The sequence below is a fragment of the Papio anubis genome, chromosome 12 (genome assembly GCF_008728515.1).
Source record: "Papio anubis isolate 15944 chromosome 12, Panubis1.0, whole genome shotgun sequence".
In the NCBI taxonomy this organism is placed as follows: domain Eukaryota; kingdom Metazoa; phylum Chordata; class Mammalia; order Primates; family Cercopithecidae; genus Papio; species Papio anubis.
The window spans coordinates 57,257,598-57,280,136 of record NC_044987.1 but is presented as its reverse complement, the minus strand read 5'-3'; the positions used below and the strand labels follow the sequence as shown (position 1 = coordinate 57,280,136).

Genomic DNA, 22,539 nt, shown 5'->3' with positions numbered 1-22,539 from the left:
CACCTGTTGAGTAACATCTGGATTGTTTCCAGTTTTGGGCAATCATGAATAAAGCTGCTATGAACAATTGTAATGCAGGTTTTTATGTGAACACAAGTTTCCGCTTCTGGAATAAATTTCTGGAATAAATGCCCACAGTGAAATTGCTAGGTTTTATAGTAATTTATGTTTAGTTTTTCTCAAAACTGCTGAATTGTTTTCCAGAGTAGCTCCACCATTTTTACATTCCCACCACCAATATATGTGTAATCCAGTTTCTCTGCATCTTCACCAGAATTTGGTAGTGTCACTATTTTTAATGAAGTTTTTAAAAATTTGCATTTCCCTAATGGCTAATCACATTGAACGTAACTTCCATGTGCTTATTTGCCATATGTATATGTATTCTCCCTGGTAAAATTTCTGCTCATGTCTTTGCCTAGTTTCTTTTTTTATAAGAGATAATAAGGACACTTTCTATTGTTTTTACAGTTGAGTTGTGAGGTTCTAATTCTTTATTAAATATGTGATTTGTGAATTCTTTCTCCCAATCTATAACTTTTCATCCTCTCTTTCAATGAGCAAACATTCTTCATTTCAGTGAGGTCAAATTTATCAGTTTTATGGATTGTGTTTTTGGTGTCAAGTCTAAGAACTCTGTACCCACCTATAGATGCCAAAGATTTGTTCCTATGTTTTTTTTCTAAAAGATTGTATAGTTTTACATTTTACATTTAAGTCTGTGGTTTATTTTCAGTTCATTTTGTATAAGATCTGAGGCATAGGGCGAGGTTATATTTTTTACATGTGGATGTCCAACTGTTCAAAGACCCATTAGTTGAAAAGACTGTCCTTTCTCCATTGAATTGCTTTTGCACTTTTGTCAAAAATTACTTGGGTAGATTTGTGTATGCCTATTTTAGGGATCTCGGTTATGTTCCATTGATTGATGTGTCTCCCCTCCAACAATACCACACAGTCTTCATTACTGTGGCTGTATAAGTCTTCAAATCATACAGACTGATTCCTGCCACTTCATTCTTCTTTTTCAAAATTGCTCTAGCTATTTAGTTTCCTTGCCTTTCTATATAAAGTTTAGAATAATATTGTCTAAATTTAAAATCTTGTTGAGATGTTAGGAATTATGGGAATTACATTAAATATGCATATCAATTTGCAGAGTTGACATCTTTACTATGTTGAGTCCCTTGATTTATTTAGATCTTTAATTTCTTTCATCAGCATTTTGTAGTTTTCAATTTTTTAAGCAGTTGTGATATTGTATTTTTAAATTTTAGTGTCCACATGTTCATTGCTATTATATAGATACACAATTGATTATCTTTTATTCTGCCACCTTGTTGAAGTCAGTTCTAGGATAGTTTTTTTTGTAGATTGCTTTGTTTTGTTTTGTTTTTTGGTTTTTTTTTGAGACGGAGTCTTGCATTCTCCCAGGCTGGAGCGCAATGGCACAATCTCGGCTCACTGCAGCCTCCGCCTCTCAGGTTCAAGTGATTGATTCTCCTGCCTCTGCCTCCCGAGTAGCTGGGATTACAGGTGCCCACCACCATGCCCAGCTAATTTTTCTGTATTTTTACTAGAGACGGGGTTTCACTATGTTGGCTAGGCTGGTTTCAAACTCCTGACTTCATGATCTGCCCACCTTGCCTCCCATAGTGTTGGGATTACAGGCGTGAGCTACTGCACCCGGCCCTGTAGATTTGTTTTTAAGATTTGCTGCAAATAGAAATAGTGTATATCCTCATTCTTGATGTGTGTGCTTTTTAGTTCCTTTTTGCCTTATTGCCCTGACTAGAACTTCCAAGACTATGTTAAGTAAGAGTGGTGACAGCAGATCTCCTTGCCTTGTTCCCAATTTTAGGGGAAAAGCATTTAACCTTTCATCATTAAGTTAAATGTTAGCTATATGTTTTTTATAGATGTTCTTTATTAGGTTGAGGAATTTGCCCTCTATACTGGTTTGATAGGGCTACCATAAAATACCATTAGATTGGGTGGCTTAACCAACAAACTTATTTTCTTACAGTTCTGGAGGCTACAAGTCTGAGACTAGGGTGTCAGCAGGTTTGGTTTCTTCTGACACTCCTCTCTTTGACATGCAATTGGCCAAAGAGAGAACACAGAGAGAAGGTGGTCATTTGGTCTTTTCTCTGTGCATGCCTGTGTCTGATTTCTGTCTCTGTGTGTGTCCTAATCTCCTTTTCTGATAAAGGACACCAGTTATATTGGATTAGGGCCTACCCTAATGACCCCATTTTAACTTAATTATCTCTTTAAAGAACCTAGCTCTAAATAGTCACATTCTAAAGTACAGGGGGTTAGGACTTTAACATATGAATTTCAGAGGAGACACACTATATCCTCTATTCTTTATTTTTATCATAATTTTCATTATCATAAATGGACCTATAATACACTCTATTACTAATTTTCTTTATCATGAATGGGTATTGGATTTTGTCAAACGCTTTTTCAGTATCAATTGATTTTATCACACTATTTTATTCTGTAGTCTGTTAATAAGGTGGATTATGTTAATTGATTTGGGAATATTGATCCAGCCTTGTATCCTGGGATAAACCTTACTTAGTTATACTATGTAATTCTTTTTATATATTCTGAATTCTTCACTTGTTAATATTTTGTTAAGGATTTTTGTATCTGTATTCATGAAGGATATTGGTTTGTAGTTTTTACTTTTTGTCCTGTCTTTTTCTGGTTTTGGCATCAGGATACTAAACATTTCATTAAATGAATTGAGAAATGTTGCTCCCTTCTATTTTCTGGAATAAATTGTGTAGAATTAGTGTTAATTCTTCTTTCAATGTTTGGTAGAATTCTCTAGTGAAACTATCTGGGCCTAGAGATCTGTTTTTTGGGGCATTTTTAAATTACACATTTTAAAAATAAAGGAAATTCTGACACCTGTTACAACAGGGATGCACCTATAAGACACTAGGCTAAGTGAAATAAGTCAGTCACAAGAGGACAGATACTACATGAGTCCACTTATACGAGGTTCCTAGAGTAATCAACTTCATAGAGACACAAATAAAATGGTGATCGGGGCCTGGTGGGGAGTAGGATAAGGGGGATCCCTGGGGAAGGCATTGGAGAGTTATTGTTTTGTGGGTACCAAATGCAGTTTGGGAAGATGGAAAAAGTTCTGGAGACAGACAGTGGTAAGGGTGGCACAACAATGTGAATGTACTTAATGCTACAGACCTATATACTTTATTTATTTATTTATTTTTTATTATTATTATACTTTAAGTTCTAGGGTACACGTGCATAACGTGCAGGTTTGTTACATATGTATACTTGTGCCATGTTGCTGTGCTGCACCCATCAACTCGTCAGCACCCATCAACTCGTCATTTACATCAGGTATAACTCCCAATGCAATCCCTCCCCCCTCCCCCCTCCCCATGATAGGCCCCAGTGTGTGATGTTCCCCTTCCCGAGTCCAAGTGATCTCATTGTTCAGTTCCCACCTATGAGTGAGAACATGCGGTGTTTGGTTTTCTGTTCTTGTGATAGTTTGCTAAGAATGATGGTTTCCAGCTGCATCCATGTCCCTACAAAGGACACAAACTCATCCTTTTTTATGGCTGCATAGTATTCCATGGTGTATATGTGCCACATTTTCTTAATCCAGTCTGTCACTGATGGACATTTGGGTCGATTCCAAGTCTTTGCTATTGTGAATAGTGCCGCAATAAACATACGTGTGCATGTGTCTTTATAGCAGCATGATTTATAATCCTTTGGGTATATCCCCAGTAATGGGATGGCTGGGTCATATGGTACATCTAGTTCTAGATCCTTGAGGAATCGCCATACTGTTTTCCATAATGGTTGAACTAGTTTACAATCCCACCAACAGTGTAAAAGTGTTCCTATTTCTCCACATCCTCTCCAGCACCTGTTGTTTCCTGACTTTTTAATGATCGCCATTCTAACTGGTGTGAGATGGTATCTCATTGTGGTTTTGATTTGCATTTCTCTGATGGCCAGTGATGATGAGCATTTTTTCATGTGTTTGTTGGCTGTATGAATGTCTTCTTTTGAGAAATGTCTATTCATATCCTTTGCCCACTTTTTGATGGGGTTGTTTGTTTTTTTCTTGTAAATTTGTTGGAGTTCTTTGTAGGTTCTGGATATTAGCCCTTTGTCAGATGAGTAGATTGCAAAAATTTTCTCCCATTCTGTAGGTTGCCTGTTCACTCTGATGGTAGTTTCTTTTGCTGTGCAGAAGCTCTTTAGTTTAATGAGATCCCATTTGTCAGTTTTGGCTTTTGTTGCCGTTGCTTTTGGTGTTTTAGACATGAAGTCTTTGCCCATGCCTATGTCCTGAATGGTACTACCTGGGTTTTCCTCTAGGGTTTTCATGGTATTAGGTCTAACATTTAAGTCTCTAATCCATCTTGAATTAATTTTCGTATAAGGAGTAAGGAAAGGATCCAGTTTCAGCTTTCTACTTATGGCTAGCCAATTTTCCCAGCACCATTTATTAAATAGGGAATCCTTTCCCCATTTCTTGTTTCTCTCAGGTTTGTCAAAGATCCGATGGCTGTAGATGTGTGGTATTATTTCTGAGGACCCTGTTCTGTTCCATTGGTCTATATCTCTGTTTTGGTACCAGTACCATGCTGTTTTGGTTACTGTAGCCTTGTAGTATAGTTTGAAGTCAGGTAGCGTGATGCCTCCAGCTTTGTTCTTTTGACTTAGGATTGTCTTGGAGATGCGGGCTCTTTTTTGGTTCCATATGAACTTTAAAGCAGTTTTTTCCAATTCTGTGAAGAAACTCATTGGTAGCTTGATGGGGATGGCATTGAATCTATAAATAACCTTGGGCAGTATGGCCATTTTCAAACTTTTTAACTCTTTTAAAGTATATAGGTCTCAATATCGTGAGACCTATATACTTTAAAAGAGTTAAAAAGTTAAACTTTACGAATACTTTAACATAATAAAATTTTTACATTAAACATATGCAGAAAAATAAAATTACAGGTTCAGCCTCTTTAATAGTCATGCAGTTATTCACTTTTTTCTTTTTTCTTCCACTCTTGTTGAAGACATGCAGCTATTCAAATGATTGGTTTTATGTTGGGTGAATTGTTCGTTTCTTGAGTCATTGGTTCATTTCATCTAAGTCATTAAAATTTATGTGTGTAGAATTGGTTATAATATTCCCTTGTTTTCCTCTTGATGTTGAGAGGGCTTGTAGTGATAATCTGTTTCATTCCTAATATTGGTAATGTGTTAGGCTTCTCTCTCTCTTTTTTGGTCAGCCTTGCTAGAAGTGTCTCAAAGTTTATTGATCTTTTTAAAAACCAGACTTTTGTTTGATTGATTTTCTCCATTTTTCATTTTTCAGTTTCATTGATTTCTGTTCTTTATGTTTTCTTTGTTTTGCTTACTGTGGGTTTATTTTTATTTCTTTTTCAAGGTTCTTGAGATGGAAGCTTAGATTTTTATTTCAGACCTTCCTATTTCTTAATGAGCATTTAGTGCTATAAATTTTCCTCTCAGCAGGACAATGCTAAAGCATTGCTTTAGCAGTGTTCCACAGCTTTTTGTATGTTGTATTTCATTTTTATTCAGTTCAATGTATTTTTTAAAATTTCTCTTGAGACTTCCTTTTTGACCCATGGATTATTTAGGCTATGTTGTTTCACATTCAAGTGTTTGGAGATTTTCCTGTTGTCATTCTTGATTTCTTGTTTGATTTCATTGTGGTCAGAGAACACACTCCACATGATTTCATTTTTCTTAAATTTATTGAGGTTTGTATTATGGATCAGGTTATACCAAGGATATTTACACCAAGGATATCTTGGCATATGTTCCATATTTGTTTGAAAAGAATATGTATTCTGCTATTGTTTCATAAAATCTTCTACATATGTCAATTAGATCCTGTTGGTTGATGGTTGTGTCAGTGTTCCCCATGACTACCCTCAGGTCTGATGATTCACTAGGATTCACAGAACTCAGAAAGCTGTTACACTCGTGGTTAAGGTTTGTAACCTAAAGGTCAAACTGATAGAGCATGGCCCAAGACCCCAGGCAAATAAAAATAGGTGTTTCCTATAAAGCACGTTAGTTGCATAAACTATCTGGCATGGCCCAAAGTGTCAAATATACAAAGACACTCTTATTGGGCAGGATTTTCTAAGGTCTCAGAAGTTATCTCCCAGAAGCCAGTCAAGAGCCAGTCCTTTCTTTGAAATGTGCAGTGTTTGTGCTCCAAGCCCAACGAGTTAGCTATTTAATGCTCAATGGTGTTTTTTAGTTCTTCTATATCATTGTTGATTCTCTAGTTGTTCTATCAGTTGATGACAGAAAAATATTGAAGTCTCCAAACATGATTTTGGATTTGACTATTTCTCCTTCATCAGTTTTTGCTTCACACATTTTGCAGGTCTATTGTTTGATGCACAGACATTTAGAATTGCTATATCTTCTTGGTGGATTGGCTTTTTTGTCATTACGTAATGTTCCTCTGTGACTCTGGTAATTTTCTTTGCGCTGAAGTCTAATTTATCTGTTTAATATATCCATATTAGCATAGCATTCTTTTGATTAATGTTTGTGTGGCATATCTTTTTTCATCCTTTTAGTTTCAACCTGATCATATTGTTATATTTGAAATGCATTTCCTTTAGACATTATATAGTTGAATTAGTTGAGTCATGTTTTTAATCCACTCTTCCAATTTCTTTTAATTGGTGTATTTAGATCATTTATATTAATGTAATTATTAATATATTAGAACTTAACTGCCATTTTATTTTTTTTCTATTTGTTCTCTCTGGTTTTTTGCTTTTGTATGCTTTTTCCTGCCTATGAGTTACTTAAACTTTTTCTTTATAATTCCATGTTAGTGTGTCTATAGTGCTTATGTTTCTCTTTGTATTGCTTTTTTAGTGGCTGCTCTCAGTGTTACTTTATATATACATACCCTATCAGAGTCTAATGCTAATCAGCATTTTACCAGTTCCAGTGAAGTACAGAAAACTTACCTCCCTTTCATGTGTCTGTATTCATTTCCTAGCGCCACCATGAAAAAGTACCACATAGGTGGCTTTAAACAACTCAAATTTATCGTATCACAGTTCTAGAGGCTAGAAGTCCCAGATGAAAATGTCTCAGGGCCATGCTCCCTCTGAGACCAGTTGGGAAACTTCTCTTCCTAGCTTCTAGTAGTTTGATAGCAAGCTTTGGCATTCCTTGACTTATAGCTGCATCACTCCAGTCTTTGCCTTTGTCACATGGCATTCTTCCCATGTCTCTGTGTCTTCAGATAGCTATCTTCTTATAAGGACACCAGTCATATTGGAGTAGGGCCCACCCTACTCTAATATAAACCCATCTTAAATAATTATATCTGCAAGGATTTTATTTCCAAATTAGGTAACATTCTAAAGTACTAGAGTTATGACGTCAACATACCTTTTTTAGAGGTGAAAAATTCAACTCATAAGAATGCCTTTAGCCTGACCCACTTAAAATATAATTGGTATATAATATATATATATGTATATTACATATATATATATATATATTTTTTTTTTTTTTTTTTTTTTTTGAGCCAGAGTTTCACTCTTGTTGCCCAGGCTGGAGTGCAGTGGCGCGATCTTGGCTCACTGCAACCTCCACCTCCCGGGTTCAAGCAATTCTCCTGCCTCAGCCTCCCAAGTAGCTGGGATTACAGCGCCTGCCATCATGCCTGGCTAATTTTTATATTTTTAGTAGAGACAAGGTTTCACCATGTTGGCCAGGCTGGTCTCAAATTCCTGACCTCAGGTGAGCCACTGAGCCTGGCTGTCTTTAATATTTTGTCTCCATGCATTTAGGACCATATCAGACAGTGTTATGATTTTTGCCTTAATCATAATACATAGTTTAGAAAACTCGAGAAGGAAAATGTGTTGTGTCCTCCCACATTTATATTCATTTCCATTGCTCTTTCTTCCTTCCTGATGTTCCATGATCCCTTTTTTCATCATTTCCTTTCTGTTTAGAGAACTTCCTTTAGCCATTTTTTAGGGTAGGTCTCCTGGAAATATAGTCTCTTAGGTTTCCTTCACCTAAGAATATCTTGATATTTATTTTGTTCCTAAAAGATGTATTTACTATATATAAAATTCTAGGTTGACAATTATTTTCTTTCAGAACTTGAAAAATGTCATGCCACTTCCTCTGCCCTTCATATTTTTTTAATGTAAAATTCTTTATCATTTGAATTGTTTTCCCCCATAGGTAAGATGTTGTTTGTCTCTCACTACTTCAAGATTTTCCTGTGTCTTTAGTTTCCAGAAGTTTGGCTATAGTTTGTCTTAATGTGAATTTCTTTGGGTTTAACATGTTTGAGCAGGGCTCATGCCTGTAATCCCAGGTACTTAGGAGGTTGAGGTGGGAGGATTGCCACTGCTTTGTCTGAGAGGGGAAATATTGCTTTATTATTTCTCACCATCTTGTTTCCACTGACACCCGAGTGGTGTGGCTATGGTATTTCTGGCCAGTCGTGAAAATTCTGACTCTCCAGTAGGTCTCTGACACTACCCCAGCAGGGAGGGAAAACAGTGTCTCATCATTGCCACAGGAAGATAGATATCCAAGCTCCTCACATGGTCTCTAAGGGAATGAGGAACTAATTACTGTGGGTGGCGATGAGAGTCCCAACCCCTCACTACTTGGCCTTCTTAACCTGGCATGAGGTTGAAGCACCTTCTAATACCCTGAGGAGGATGGAAGTCTAGGCTCCCCATTCAGCCTTTGTGGCGTGAGTGGGGAATCTATTGCATGGCAGGGTAACTATAATGTATTATATATTTCAAAATAGCTGAGATAGCAAATTTCAAATTTCTCACCACAAAAAAATAAGTGATGGGTGTGTTAATTAGCTTGATTTAATCATTCCACATTGTATACATATGTCAAAACATCACATTGCACTCCACAAATGTATATAATTATGCTTTATCAATTTAAAATAATATTAATTTTTTAAAAAGAAAACACATGGAACTCACCACTGTATCATTTCTCAGGTCCCAAAGTCCCTAGTTAATCTGCTTTTTCTCAGCACCTTTCAGGGTCTTCTTATGTCTGTCTTATATATAATGCCCAGCATTTTTAGTTTTACTTAGTGGAATGAATATGAAAAAGTATATCCACTTCATCTTCCCAGGAGCCCAAGTCCCAGTTTATTCTGTTTTTAATTTAGGTCCCTTAGGCAAATATAAAGAAGCATAAAATACAGTCCTTGACTTAAATCAAGTCTGATAGACAGGGTACCAATACTTTTAGAAATACAAATGACAGACCTTTAAAAAGCACTTAACAGTGGCAATCCTATGAAATAAAAGCAACTTTCTTCCATCTGTCTTGCACAGCTTCTTTCCTGTATGTCCATTTGTTGATCATTTCATTTAGCACTGGTCATTGTTTCCTTATCTGTCTGCTCAACTAGACTGTGAGCTTCTTAAAGTCTTAGTTATCTTGGTAATCCCTGGATCCCAGGATAGTGCTTATCCATAAATGTTTTTTAAAATCAAACTGAAACTCTTAAAACTTTTGTTACTTTTAATTTGTCTGATGAAACATCTGAAAATTCCTCCTGTAACAAAACACCTAGAAATTCTAGATATAATATAACAAACATTCGTTAAATGCCCAGATGAGTTCAAAAGAACATAAAATTCCAGGCTGGACGTGATGACTAATGCCTATAATTCCAGCACTTAGGGAGGCCAAGGCAGGAAGATGACTTGAGCGCAGGAGTTTGATACCAGGCTGGACAATAATAGGGAGACCTAGTCTATACAAAAAGAAATTTAAAAATTAGTCAGGTGTCGTGATGCATGCCTATAGTCCTAGCTATTTGGGAGGCTGAGATGGGAGAATCACTTGAGCCCAGGACATTGAGGCTGCACTGAGCCATGATTGTACCACTGCACGCCAGCCTGAACAACAGAGAAAGACTCTGTCTCAAGATAATAACAATCCAAAGCATTTGTATTAGGCCATTACTGCATTGCTATAAAGAAATACTAGAGACTAGGTAACTTATAAAGAAAAGAAGTTTAATTGGCTGACAGTTCCTTAGGCTTTACAGAAAGCATGTTGTGGCATCTGCTTGGCTTCTGGGGAGGCTTCAGGAAGCTTACAATCATGGCAGAAGGCAAAGGGGAGCAGACATGCCACATGGCAAAAGCAGGAACAAGAGAGAGTAGCGGAGGTGCCGTACACTTTAAACAATCGTATCTCTTGAGAACTCACTCACTACCACAAGAACAGAACTAAGCCATGAGATAGCACCCCCATGACTCAAACACCTCCCACCAGGCCCCCACTTGGAACACTGGGAATTACATCTCAACATGAGGTCTGGAGGGGGCATCAGATCCAAAGAAGGAGCTGCAAACTACAGTGACAAATGAGTACTTAGATCATGGTCAACTGGCCAGGCACAGTGGCTCACACATGTAATCCTAATACTTTGGGAGACTACAGTGGGAGGACTGCTTGAGCCCAGGCATTCAAGACCAGCCTGGCAAAGAAGTAAGAACCCACTTCTACAAAAAAAAATTAATAAATTAGGTAGGTGTGGTGACACATACCTTTAGTCCCAGCTACTCAGCAGGCTGTCGCAAAAAAGAGAGAGAGAACGAGATTGTGGTAAACTTCAAGGCATTTGAAGATACCACAAAACCAGAGCCTTAGGTTTGAATAGCCACAAAACAGAAGGCAGTTTTTGGTATGTTTCAGACTGGCAATTGGAACTATTTATTTCCTCATCACCATACACACACATATACAAATAAAGCCAGGACCATTAAAGAGGTATATTGTCAGTGAAGGGCTGGGCTAGAAAAAATTTGCTCTCTAACAGAAAGAATTGACAAGGCAACTTGTCTTTCAGCCTCAGTTTTAGGTAGGAAAAATGACTCCTCCCCTAAGAATTTGTAAAGAAATGTATTCTTAATGGAGGCCCCTCTGGATTTCTGTAGGTGGAGATCAAACGTGTACATAATAATTCTAAAACCATGGGAAGGAATAAGCCACCATAAACAAAAGTCAGGAAAAACAAATAACCTCCCTCAAATCAGATGCTGAAATACAAAGTAACAATTTAGAAAATATTTAATAAAATAAAAGAGAAATCGAAAATGAGACCAAGGCACAGGAGATTATCAAAAATGAAAATCAAGATATGAAAGAGAATCAAAGAACTTCTGACCTTAAAAATAAAATCGGCCAGGCGCGGTGGCTCACGCCTTTAATCCCAACACTTTGGGAGGCCAAGGCAGGCAGATCACTTGAGGTCAGGAGTTCGAGACCAGCCTGGCCAACATGGTGAAACCCCATCTGTACTAAAATTGCAAATATTAGCCAGGCGTGGTGGTGGGTGCCTGTAATCTCAGCTACTTGGGAGGCTGAGGCAGGAGAATCACTTGAGCCCAGGAGGTGGAGGTTGCAGTAAGCCAAGATCACGCCACTGCACTCTAGCCTGGGCAATAGAATAAGACTCCGTCTCAAAAAAAGAAAAAAGAAAAGAAAAATAAAATAAAATCATCTAAATAAAAAAATGGATAAGTAGAAAATATACTAACACAGCTGAAGTTAGAATTAGTGAACTGGAAGATAACCTAAAGAAATAAGCCCGATAACATCACAGAGAAATGACATTTAATTGCATTTCCAAAATGAGAGAATAGCAAAAATGGGGAAAGAAGAGGTATTCAAAGAGATAACAGATGAGAATTCTCTAGAACTGACAAAGGACATGACTCCTTGGCTTCAAAAACAAGAAATTCCAAGCAAGACAAATAAATGAAAATCTTTCTCAGGTGTGGCAGATGTGATAGATTAGCATGGTTCCAGCCTCCTTCTAGTGTGCCTTCCAGTACTACAGATGCTAAAAGGTTAAAAGCTTTATTTCCCATATTTCCTTTGCAGGTAAGATTCCAAGTAACACTCAGGTTCTGCCAATCACATGTATTAACATGAGGCTTGAATTCAGAACCAGTTAAGTGAGGGAAGAGAAGTGGCAGTATGTAAAGAAGTGGTAGTATCCATTTACTGGTGTGGATCTAGGGTATGCATCATGACTGGTGCAAACAGGTCTGATGGCAGGTTCCTGATCTGTGAATTATACTAAGGTAGTTTGATGCTGGGTGCAGAAGTTGGTCCAGAGGCTTCCCAATTCTCTAGCTTCCTAATTGTGACAAAGAAAAAAGTTCCTTTGGCAAGATTTTTCTGTGGTAGTGTTCATCAGTCATTCCTGAAAAGCCTATGACTTGCTCATTCAGCATTTCTGTTGAAATTCAAAGTATTAAATTCTTTTCGGCTTACCATCTAGTTGTTACTAGTCTCTACAATTGAATCTTCATTGATACCTGTAGAAAAAGCATACTGAAGATGCTGAAATCCAAAGACAAAGATCTTAAAAGCATTCAAATATTTAAAAAAAAAAAAAAAAAAAAAAAACCACATATTACCAACAAAGGAATAACTGTTGGTCTGCAGACTTACCAACAGCAATCATGGAAGCCAAAACACATATGGACTGTTATCTTTAAAGTACTGAGAGAAATTAACCATCAGCTTAGAATTCTATACTCAAATATCTTTCAAGAACAAGGGTAAGATAAAGACAATTTGAAACAAACAAAAATGGAGAGATTTTGCCAATACACCTCACTAAAATATTCTTTAAGAGATATTCTTGAGGCAGAAGAGCTGAGATGCAAGAAAGAACAATAAAGGAGAAAAAATGATAAACCAGTGGGAATATTTGAACAAAATATTGTGACTGCTTAAAATAATGTGTCATTTGAAAAAATAAAAATATACAAAGTGGAACAAATGGACAAAATAACATGTATAATGGAAGAGGATAATCGAAGTTACATAGTTTCTACGTCAAGAAACTTGTTATTTGGGAAGAGAATACATTCAGTGATTAGTTTTCATGTTTACATACGCATTTTTGTTAACCACTAAAAATGGTAATTGACTTTACAATATCTTTCAGAAACATGGAGGAGTAAATAAGATTCTAAAAACTGGATCCAAAAGGAAGTTAGACTAGAACTTTTAATAATCAACAAAAAGTTAAGGCATCATTTAAAACAAATGCATTCACTAGATTAGTAATAAGATTCAATTTACCAGAAAGAAATGGCAAATTCTAAACTTTTATGGAAATTTTTAAGCAAAAATTGACAGAATTTACAAAGATAAATAGACAATGCTCCATCATGCTGAAATACTTTAACACACTAACTCAGACAAAAATATATATATAAATATGGATATAGATAAAATTTGAGTAACACAATAAGAAAATGATCTTATACTCTTAATATTTAAAATATGTAAACCTTTCTCAAGCATGCATAGAATAATTATTAATTCTACTCGATACTAGCTTTAGAGCAAGGTTCGACAAACTTTAAAGCAGTAGTCCCCAACCATTTTGGCATCAGGGACCAGTTTCATTATAGACAATTCTTCCACGGATTGGGGTGGAAGGATGGTTTCGGCATGATTCAAGAGCATTATATTTATTGTGTACTTTATTTCTGTTATTATTACATTGTAATATGTAATGAAATAATTCTACAATTCAACATAATGTAGAATCAGTGGGAGTCCTGAGCTTGTTTTCCTGCAACTAGACGGTCCCATCTGAGGGTGATGGGAGATAGTGACAGATCATCAGGCATTAGATTCTCATAAGGAATGCACAACCTAGATCCCTTGCATGTGCAGTTCATGATAAGGTTCATGCTCCTATGAGAATCTAATGTCACCATTGATCTGACAGGAGGCAGAGCGCAGGCAATAATGCTCATTCCCCCCATTCACCTTTCTGTGCAGCCTGGTTCTTAACAGGCCACAGACCAATATTGGTCCATGGCCCGGGGGTTGGGGACCCCTGCTTTAAAGAATTGATATCATTGGCCAGACACGGTGGCTCACCCCTATATATAATCCCAGTACTTTGGGAGGCTGAGGATCACTTGAGGTCAGGAGTTTGAGACCAGCCTGGCCAACATGGTGAAACCCCATCTCTACTAAAAATACAAAAATTAGCCAGGCATGGTGGTGGGTGCCTGTAATCCCAGCTACTCAGGAGGCTGAGGCAGGAGAATCACTTGAACCTGGGAGGCAGAGGTTATAGTGAGCTGAGATCGCACCACTGCACTCCAACCTGGGTGGCAGAACAAGACTCAGTCTCAAAAAAAAAAAAAAAAGAAAACTGGTATCATGCACAGGTGTTCTCTGACTACAGTGTAATTAATTTAAGCAAAACAAACAATTAGTCAAAATGTGGTTTTGGAAACCTAAAACCACATGTCTAAATACTCATGAGTAAAAAAAGAAATCATAATGGAAGTTTTAAAATACTTAGAATGGAATCATAATGAAAATTCTACAAATCTAAGTAGGATATAGGTAAAATGGTTTTTTGAGGGAAATGTATAACATTAGATGTCTACCTTAGAAATAGGCTGAAAAATAATGAGCTAAGCCTTCAATTTCAAGAATTAGAAAACAAAGCTCGCTTTGGCAGCACATATACTAAAATTGGAACAATACAGAGATTAGCATCACCCCTTTAAAAAAAATGTTTTTTAAGAATTAGAAAACAGATCAATAGCGTATACCTGAAGATAAATGAAGAATGGAAATAAAGGGCAGAAATTAATGAAAGATAAAACAGAAACACAATACTGAAGATCACTAGGTATCTAATTATGCTCCCTTCTGAAACTCCACTAAAACTACAACAAAGGAATTTACTTGAAAGAAATAAGCCCGCAAGGAGGAGACTCAATGAAATGTTAGAAGCTGGAACATAGATAGACTACTACTAACTGCCTTAACAGGCCCAAGAAAGACAAATTCTGAGCCAGGAACCTTCAGTTTACATCACAGAATTTTCTCAAGTATTGGGCATTAGCAGTAACAGGAGGTTTGGAAAAGGAGATAGAAGAGAGATCTAAAATGAGAATTGGTTAAAAGCAGATCCCCTCATCCATTTCATAGCAATGAGTAATTACAGAAGTCTGAAGATTTATTCTCTGGAAAGGGTAAACAATGTGTCTACACTAAATTTTGCCAGGCACAATTGAGCATATGAATAGCATACTGAAATCAGGGAAACTGGGTGAGGTTATACTTTCTGAATGCTAACTGCAAAGAACTCTAGGCAAAAAAAATGAGAGTCTTCTTTTAGGGAATATGGTCGACCTAAAAGACCTAAAAATACTGATATTGGGGGTTCCCTCAACAACTGTCCCAGCAAAATAGCCCTACAGTGACGGTTACTAGTCCAAAGACCTCAACCACATGCTTAGGGCTTTTATGATCACCTTTTTAGTCTCCCTTTTTAGATTATTAAAAATGAGATGACAGTGTCACACATGATGAATGAATCCAATATGAAAGATGGAGGCCAAAACAAATAATAAGGGAAGGAGGAACCAACTTATGCAGAAGTAATAAAGCTTCAAAAACAATAAATATTAATTCATTAATATTCCTAGCAATATACCATGCCTATGAATCAAAAATAGGATGGTATTTTTTTAAATGAACATTCAGAGAATTTTAAAAATCTTAAAAATTAAAAATATGAGCCAAGTGTAATCCCAACACTTTGGGAGGCCAAGGTGGGAGGATCATTTGAGGCCAGGAGTTTGAGACCAGCAGGCAACATTGTGAGACCCTGTCTCTACCAGAAATAATAATAATAATAACTAGTTTGGCATGGTGGCACGCTCTTGAGGTCCTAATTACTCGAGAGGCTGAGGTGGGAGGATTACTTGAGCCCTGGAGTTTGATGTTACAGTGAGCTATGATCGCACTACTGCACTCTAGCCTGGGCAACAAAGCAAGACTTTCTGTCTAATTAAAAAAAAAAAAAAAAATATATATATATATATATATATATATAATGAAAAGCTGAAGTGTTTAAAAGATACAGTTAAAGAAGACACTCTGAGTATAGGACAAAAAAAAGAGAAAGAAATGGCAGATAGAATAGATTCAATAGAAATATTACTGAATAATGTTGAGCCAGAATAGAAGAACCAACATCAAAAAGGAGACAGAGGCAGAGAACAGAGAAAATGGAAGAGAAGCAATTACCAAAATAATTCAAGAAAACATTATATAATTGATAGGCATGAGTTATTAGACTGAAAGAGCTCACTGGATACCCAGCACAATGGATAGAAATAGACCTATGGCAGTTTCAGAGTTCCAGAACAAGGAAGGATTCCAGAAAGTATGTAAGTTGAGAGGCAGGAATATATACAAAGGATCAGGAATCAAAATGGCTTTGGGCTTGCCAAAGCAACATTGGAACTAGGAGACCAATGCCTTCAAATTTCTAAAGGAAAATTATTTCTAAGCTAGAATTCTACAGGCAGCCAAACTATCAGTAAAATACAGAGAAAAATATATTTTCATACATTCCAAGATCTCAAAAAAACTTACATCCCATTAAATACTGCTCAAGAACCTACTGAAAGATGTGCTTCACCAAAATGAGAGTACTACAAAAAGGAGGAGTGCATGGGATACAAGACAGGAGATCCAAGGAAAGAGGGAGGTGAAGGCAGTTCCTAAGGTGCAGGTGATGGAAAGGGATTTCTCAGATGACAGCTGTATGCTAGACAGGCAGGCAGTCCAGAATAAAGCAGTGTGATAGAGAAAGATAGAGAGAGACATATATTGAGTGCCTTCTGTATTCTACACTCTTGCACCTGATACTATATGGGTAGTAAGTCCCCTTAGCCTTTCATGGACCATGTACTGATGTTCTTGCTCTCCCCTTCCCGCCCTGCTACCTGGATAACCAAAGACATTCATTTTACCCCACAGAAGAGTTTTGCTTTGAATTGCCCCTGAGAGCTGAAGACTGGCCATGGTAAGTAAGTTTAGAAGCAGAAAACAGAGAGCACCCTACCCCCACTGATCATATTCCTGTCATACTTCAGTACCTGGCCCACACTGCCAGAAGTCTTCACTGTGTTGAGGCTTATGTTTCTTTTTTTTTTTTTTTTTTTTAAATTTATTTATTATTATTATACTTTAAGTTGTAGGGTACATGTGCATAACATGCAGGTTTGTTACATATGTTTCTTAGGACTCATTCTTGCCCTCCCCAAATGGGGGCTATGATAAACTCTGAAAAATTGAAGCCAGACTGTGACTCTTTTAAGCTCATCTTCTCTTGAGAACCTTCATCAAACAGTGGTAATAATGCCTTTTCCATACATTGCCAGGTTTGTGCTTTCCTGATCGTTTTTAAACTAATTACCTTTTACATTCACTTATATGCCAATACACAGTTAAGTAAAACAAAATTGAAAAATGTATTATTGCCATTCACCATATTTAAAAAATAAAGGACAAAGGCAGACCAGTCTTTAGAAAATTAAAATTAAAAATTAAAAGGAAAATTACATACCAAGATTTAGACTAAAGCATTCTGTAAAATTCAACACCTATTTATGTTCAAAAACAAAACAAAACCCTTTACAAACTAGTAATAGAAGGGAACTTTCTTAACCTATAATTCTATAGCATATAAAACACCTAGTCATGACATGTATTTTTTTAATCCCTTTAAAAATCAAGAATAAAACTAGGATATATATTATAATTACTTCTATTCAACATTATACTGGTGGAAATCCTACCCAACATTTTACTTGCAAATGACATGATCATGTATAGAAAATATCACAGGACATGTACAAAAAAAGCTGTTAGAGGGCCAGGCGCAGTGGCTCACGCCTGTAATCCCAGCACTTTAGGAGGCTGAGGTGGGCGGATCACGAGGTCAAGAGATCGAGACCATCCTGGCCAACATGGTGAAACCCCGTCTCTACTAAAACTGCAAAAATTAGCTGGGCGTGGTGACACACGCCTGTAGTCCCAGATACTTGGGAGGCTGAGGCAGGAGAATCGCCTGAACCTGGGAGGTGGAGGTTGTAGTGAGCCAAGATTGAGCCACTGCACTCCAGCCTGGTGACAGAGCAAGACTCCATCTCAAAAAAAAAAAAAAAAAAGCTGTTAGAAGCAATAAGTGAAATTTAGCAGAGGCACAAGATTCTAGTCAGTGATTCAAAATCATATTTCTCTGTTCTAGCAGTGAACTATTAACAAAATTTTGTAAAGTATAATTTACAATAACATCAAAATACATTAAATGTTTAAGGATTAAATTTAACAAAATATGCAAGAGCTGTACATTGAAAACTACACAGTACAGTTTTTTTGTTGTTGTTGTTGAGAGAAATTGAAGAGCTAGACAAATAGTCAGATATACCATTTAATGGATCAGAAAAATTAATATTGTTAAGATGCCAGTTCTCCAATCCTGATTTGTACGTTCTGCAGGCTTTTTGGTAAAAATGCAGAAACTGATTCTGACATTAACATGGGTATGCAAAAGATTGTGAATAGCCAAAACAGTTTTTGAAAAGGAACAAAGTTAGAGGACTTGCATGACTTGACTTACTCTGTGCTGCTACTAAGACAATGTTGTATTGGTGGTAATAATGAAATATAAATCAATAGAACATCCAAAAATAGACCCACACACCCATACTGACCTGATTTTCAAAAATATGTCAAGGTAATTCAGTGGAGAAAAGATAATCTGTTCAGGCCGGGCGCGGTGGCTCAAGCCTGTAATCCTAGCACTTTGGGAGGCCGAGACGGGCGGATCACGAGGTCAGGAGATCGAGACCATCCTCGCTAACACGGTGAAACCCCGTCTCTACTAAAAAATACAAAAAACTAGCCGGGCGAGGTGGCTGGCGCCTGTAGTCCCAGCTACTCGGGAGGCTGAGGCAGGAGAATAGCGTAAACCCGGGAGGCGGAGCTTGCAGTGAGCTGAGATCCGGCCACTGCACTCCAGTCTGGGCGACAGAGCGAGACTCCGTCTCAAAAAAAACAAACAAACAAACAAACAAAAAAAAGATAATCTGTTCAACAAATTTTGCTGGGACAAATGATTATACTTAGGACAAAGAAAATGAACTTCAACCTCACACCAATATAAAAATTTAATACAAGTGAATTCTATTTCCAAATGTAAATTATATCTCTAAATGTAAAAACTAAGATTATAGAACTTCTAAAAGAAAATATAGGAGGTATTTTTGGTTCGGCAAAGATTTATTAATAAAAAACACAAACTATAGACAAAAAATTGACAAACTGAACTTCATCAAAATTTCAAACTTTTGTTCTTCAGAATATAGTATTCAGAAAATAAAAGGCAAGCCACAGACTTGGAGAAACTACTTGCAAAATATACATCCAACAAAGGACCTACATGTAAAATAAAGAAAGAATTCTTACAACTGAATAATAAGAAGGCAAACAACAATGTATCAAAGAAGATGTATGGATAGTAAATAACTACATGAAAGATGTTCAAAAACATTAGTCATTAGGGAAATGCAAATTAAAACCACAATGAGATACCACTACACACCTACTAAAACAGCTAAAGTGAAAAAGACTGACTTCAAACCAAGTGCTCATGAAGATGTGGAACATCTGGAACACTTATACATGCCTGGTGGGAATGTAAAATGGTACAGCCACTTAGGAAAACAGTGTAGCAGTTATCTTGAAAAATTAAATATTCACCTGCCATACAATCCAGCCATTCTTCTCCTAACTATTTACCCAAGAAAAATGAAAACATATGTCTATATAAAGTGTTATTTGTGAATGTTCATAGCTGCTTTATTTGTAATAGTCAAAAACTGGAAACCCGCATTTGGACAGAGAAACAAATGGTGCTGTGACCATACAATGGAGTACCTACTCGGCAGTAAAAGGAAATGAAGTATTGAAAACATAATAACATAGATGAATCTCAAAGAATTATGTCAGATGAAAGAAGCTATACAATCAGGGGTATATATGGTATGATTCCATTTATATAGCATTCTAAAAATCGCATTGGGAGGCCGAGACGGGCGGATCACGAGGTCAGGAAATCGAGACCATCCTGGCTAACACGGTGAAACCCCGTCTCTACTAAAAAAATACAAAAAACTAGCCAGGCGAAGTGGCGGGCGCCCGTAGTCCCAGCTACTTGGGAGGCTGAGGCGGGAGAATGGCATAAACCCGGGAGGCGGAGCTTGCAGTGAGCTGAGATCCGGCCACTGCACTCCAGCCCTGGCAACAGAGCAAGACTCCGTCTCAAAAAAAAAAAAAAAAAAAAATGCAAATTGAACTTTTGGAGGTGGTGGATATCTTGATTGTGGTGGTGGTTTCATGGGTATATACAGATGTACTGATCAGAGAGACACTTTAAATATATTTAATAGTTTTAATGTAAGTCAGTTATACCTCACTGAAGCTATAAAACATAGGTAAGCTGATACTATTTTCAGTACCTCACCAAGCTTCAATTTCCTCATCAGTGAAGTAAAACTAATACCCACCTCACAGGGATTATTTGAACATTTTGTGTATGGTATGTGTGTGCATGCATACCCGTCCACAATACCCCCATATCACTCTCTCCTTATCAGGCCTTATTTTTCTTCAAAGCAATTATAATTATGTATTTAATTGTTTACCTCCCCCAGCTATACTGTAAATTCTTTGAGAACAAAAACTTTACCTATTGATCATTACCTTCCCAAATGCTTAGAACAATGTCTGGTACACAGCACTCCATATATATTATTAAGTGATTTAATGAGTGAATATGTGTGTGTGTGTATGTGTGTGTAACTACATGGCCTTACATGGAGTATATGACTCAACCTACATTGATAGCTAATCCACTATCCCCCTGCCTCTTCCATGGGACCAAAAAAGTTATCAGGTACTTTCAGATTACCTTCCCAATACATTTATTAAAGTCTTCGTGGCTTATTTCTCGGCACCTTTTAATGGCTACATATAGTAGGCAAATTATTAGAAAATTTGATAGGTCTGCTTTTACTATCAACAAAAACTTTTCCTTCTAATGAATGTGATGTCTTCTTGCCAGGCAAGGTAGCACATGTCTATATTCCCAGCTGTTTGGGAGACTGAGATGGGAGGATCCCCTTGAGCGCAGGAATTTGAGGCTGGAATGTACAATGATCACACCTGTGAATAGCCACTGCACTCCAGCCTGGGCAACATAGTGAGATCCCAGCCCTTATAAAAAAGGAAGAAAGTGATGGCTTCAATTTCTGATCATGACATGACTTGAGAAAATTTTATTTTGCTTTTCTTTTTTCCCCCCACAGGGTTTATCCATGGCTTAGAGGACTGGGTTATACATCATTGGGTATATTTTTATTGGGATTTTTATTTTGGAATATAGATAACATATTTTGTGATTCACTGAGGTAAGATATATTTTCATTTCTTCAGAAATATTTTTGGAAAGATTTTATTAAGTAGACAATTTTATAAACATATAGAAATAATAGTGCCCTGAAATGAATTTTTACTATTGTTGACATTTAAAAGATATGTACAGTATAATAAAGTTAGATTATTGGAATGCCTGTTTAAATTACCTAAAATTTTGGACCTGAGACTTTTTCATAACCTCTGTAGGGTTTAGGTTTTGTGTGTGTGGGCATCACAGAACTATATAGTTAATCAAATGTTGACTATTCCTTTGAAACCTGCCTGATCTGCTTCAGTGCATAAAGAAGACTGATTTGTAATAAGCATATGAAAAATATGTATATAAATATACACTTTCATATGCTTAATGTTATTTTCTAAAAAAGCAAGTGTTTTTTTACCAACTTTTCAGCAATCATATATTGCCAGGAGTTTGAATCTTAGACTTAGGTGTCTCTGGATTCTAGTCTCTCATTAAGACACTCTCTTTCTGGCCTCTTTTCCATGAAATGAGCATGCTGAATAGGTTAAACAGGTGGGTCATTCCAACTCCAAATCCTGTGAACTAACAATTTTGCATAAACAGAACAGAGGAAGGTACTAAACAGTACTACAGGAAGGCAATCAACAAAATTCAGACTGTGAGAAATCTACAGAATGAATGACCTGGTCTCTTCAACAGATAAATTGCAGAGGCACAGCCAGGCGCGGTGGCTCATGCCTGTAATCTCAGTACTTTGGGAGGCTGAGGGGGTGGATCACTTGAGGTCAGGAGTTCAAGACCAGCCTGGCCAACATGGTGAAACCCTGTCTCTACTAAAAATATAAAAATTAGCTGGGCTTGGTGACGTGTGCCTGTGATCCCAGCTACTTGGGAGGCTGAGGCAGGAGACTCCAGCTTGGGCGACAGAGCAAGACTCCATCTCAAAAAAAAAAAAAAAAAATTGCAAAGGCAGGAAAAAAGAGAGAGGAGGAACATATAGATTAAGAGACTTAGATATATCAACCAGATACAATGTGTTGGCCTTTTTTGGATTCTGATTCAAACAAACCAACTATTTAAAAAAATAAAGTATGAGAAATTTGGAACTTCGATGATCAGTAACTGAAACTTTTATGATA

The 22,539-nt window shown here is 36.9% G+C and overlaps 1 protein-coding gene across 5 annotated transcripts in view; it reads left to right on the top strand.

Moving 5' to 3' along the window:
* Positions 1 to 22,539, top strand: part of ACER3 (alkaline ceramidase 3) — a 162,623-nt gene that overhangs the window by 135,303 nt on the left and 4,781 nt on the right. For all 5 annotated transcript variants that reach the window (XM_017948779.2, XM_031653093.1, XM_017948783.2 and 2 more), the window contains one exon: positions 21,309 to 21,410. In XM_017948779.2, coding sequence (XP_017804268.1) covers positions 21,309 to 21,410 — 102 coding nt within the window. The remainder of the gene's footprint in view (positions 1 to 21,308; positions 21,411 to 22,539) is intronic.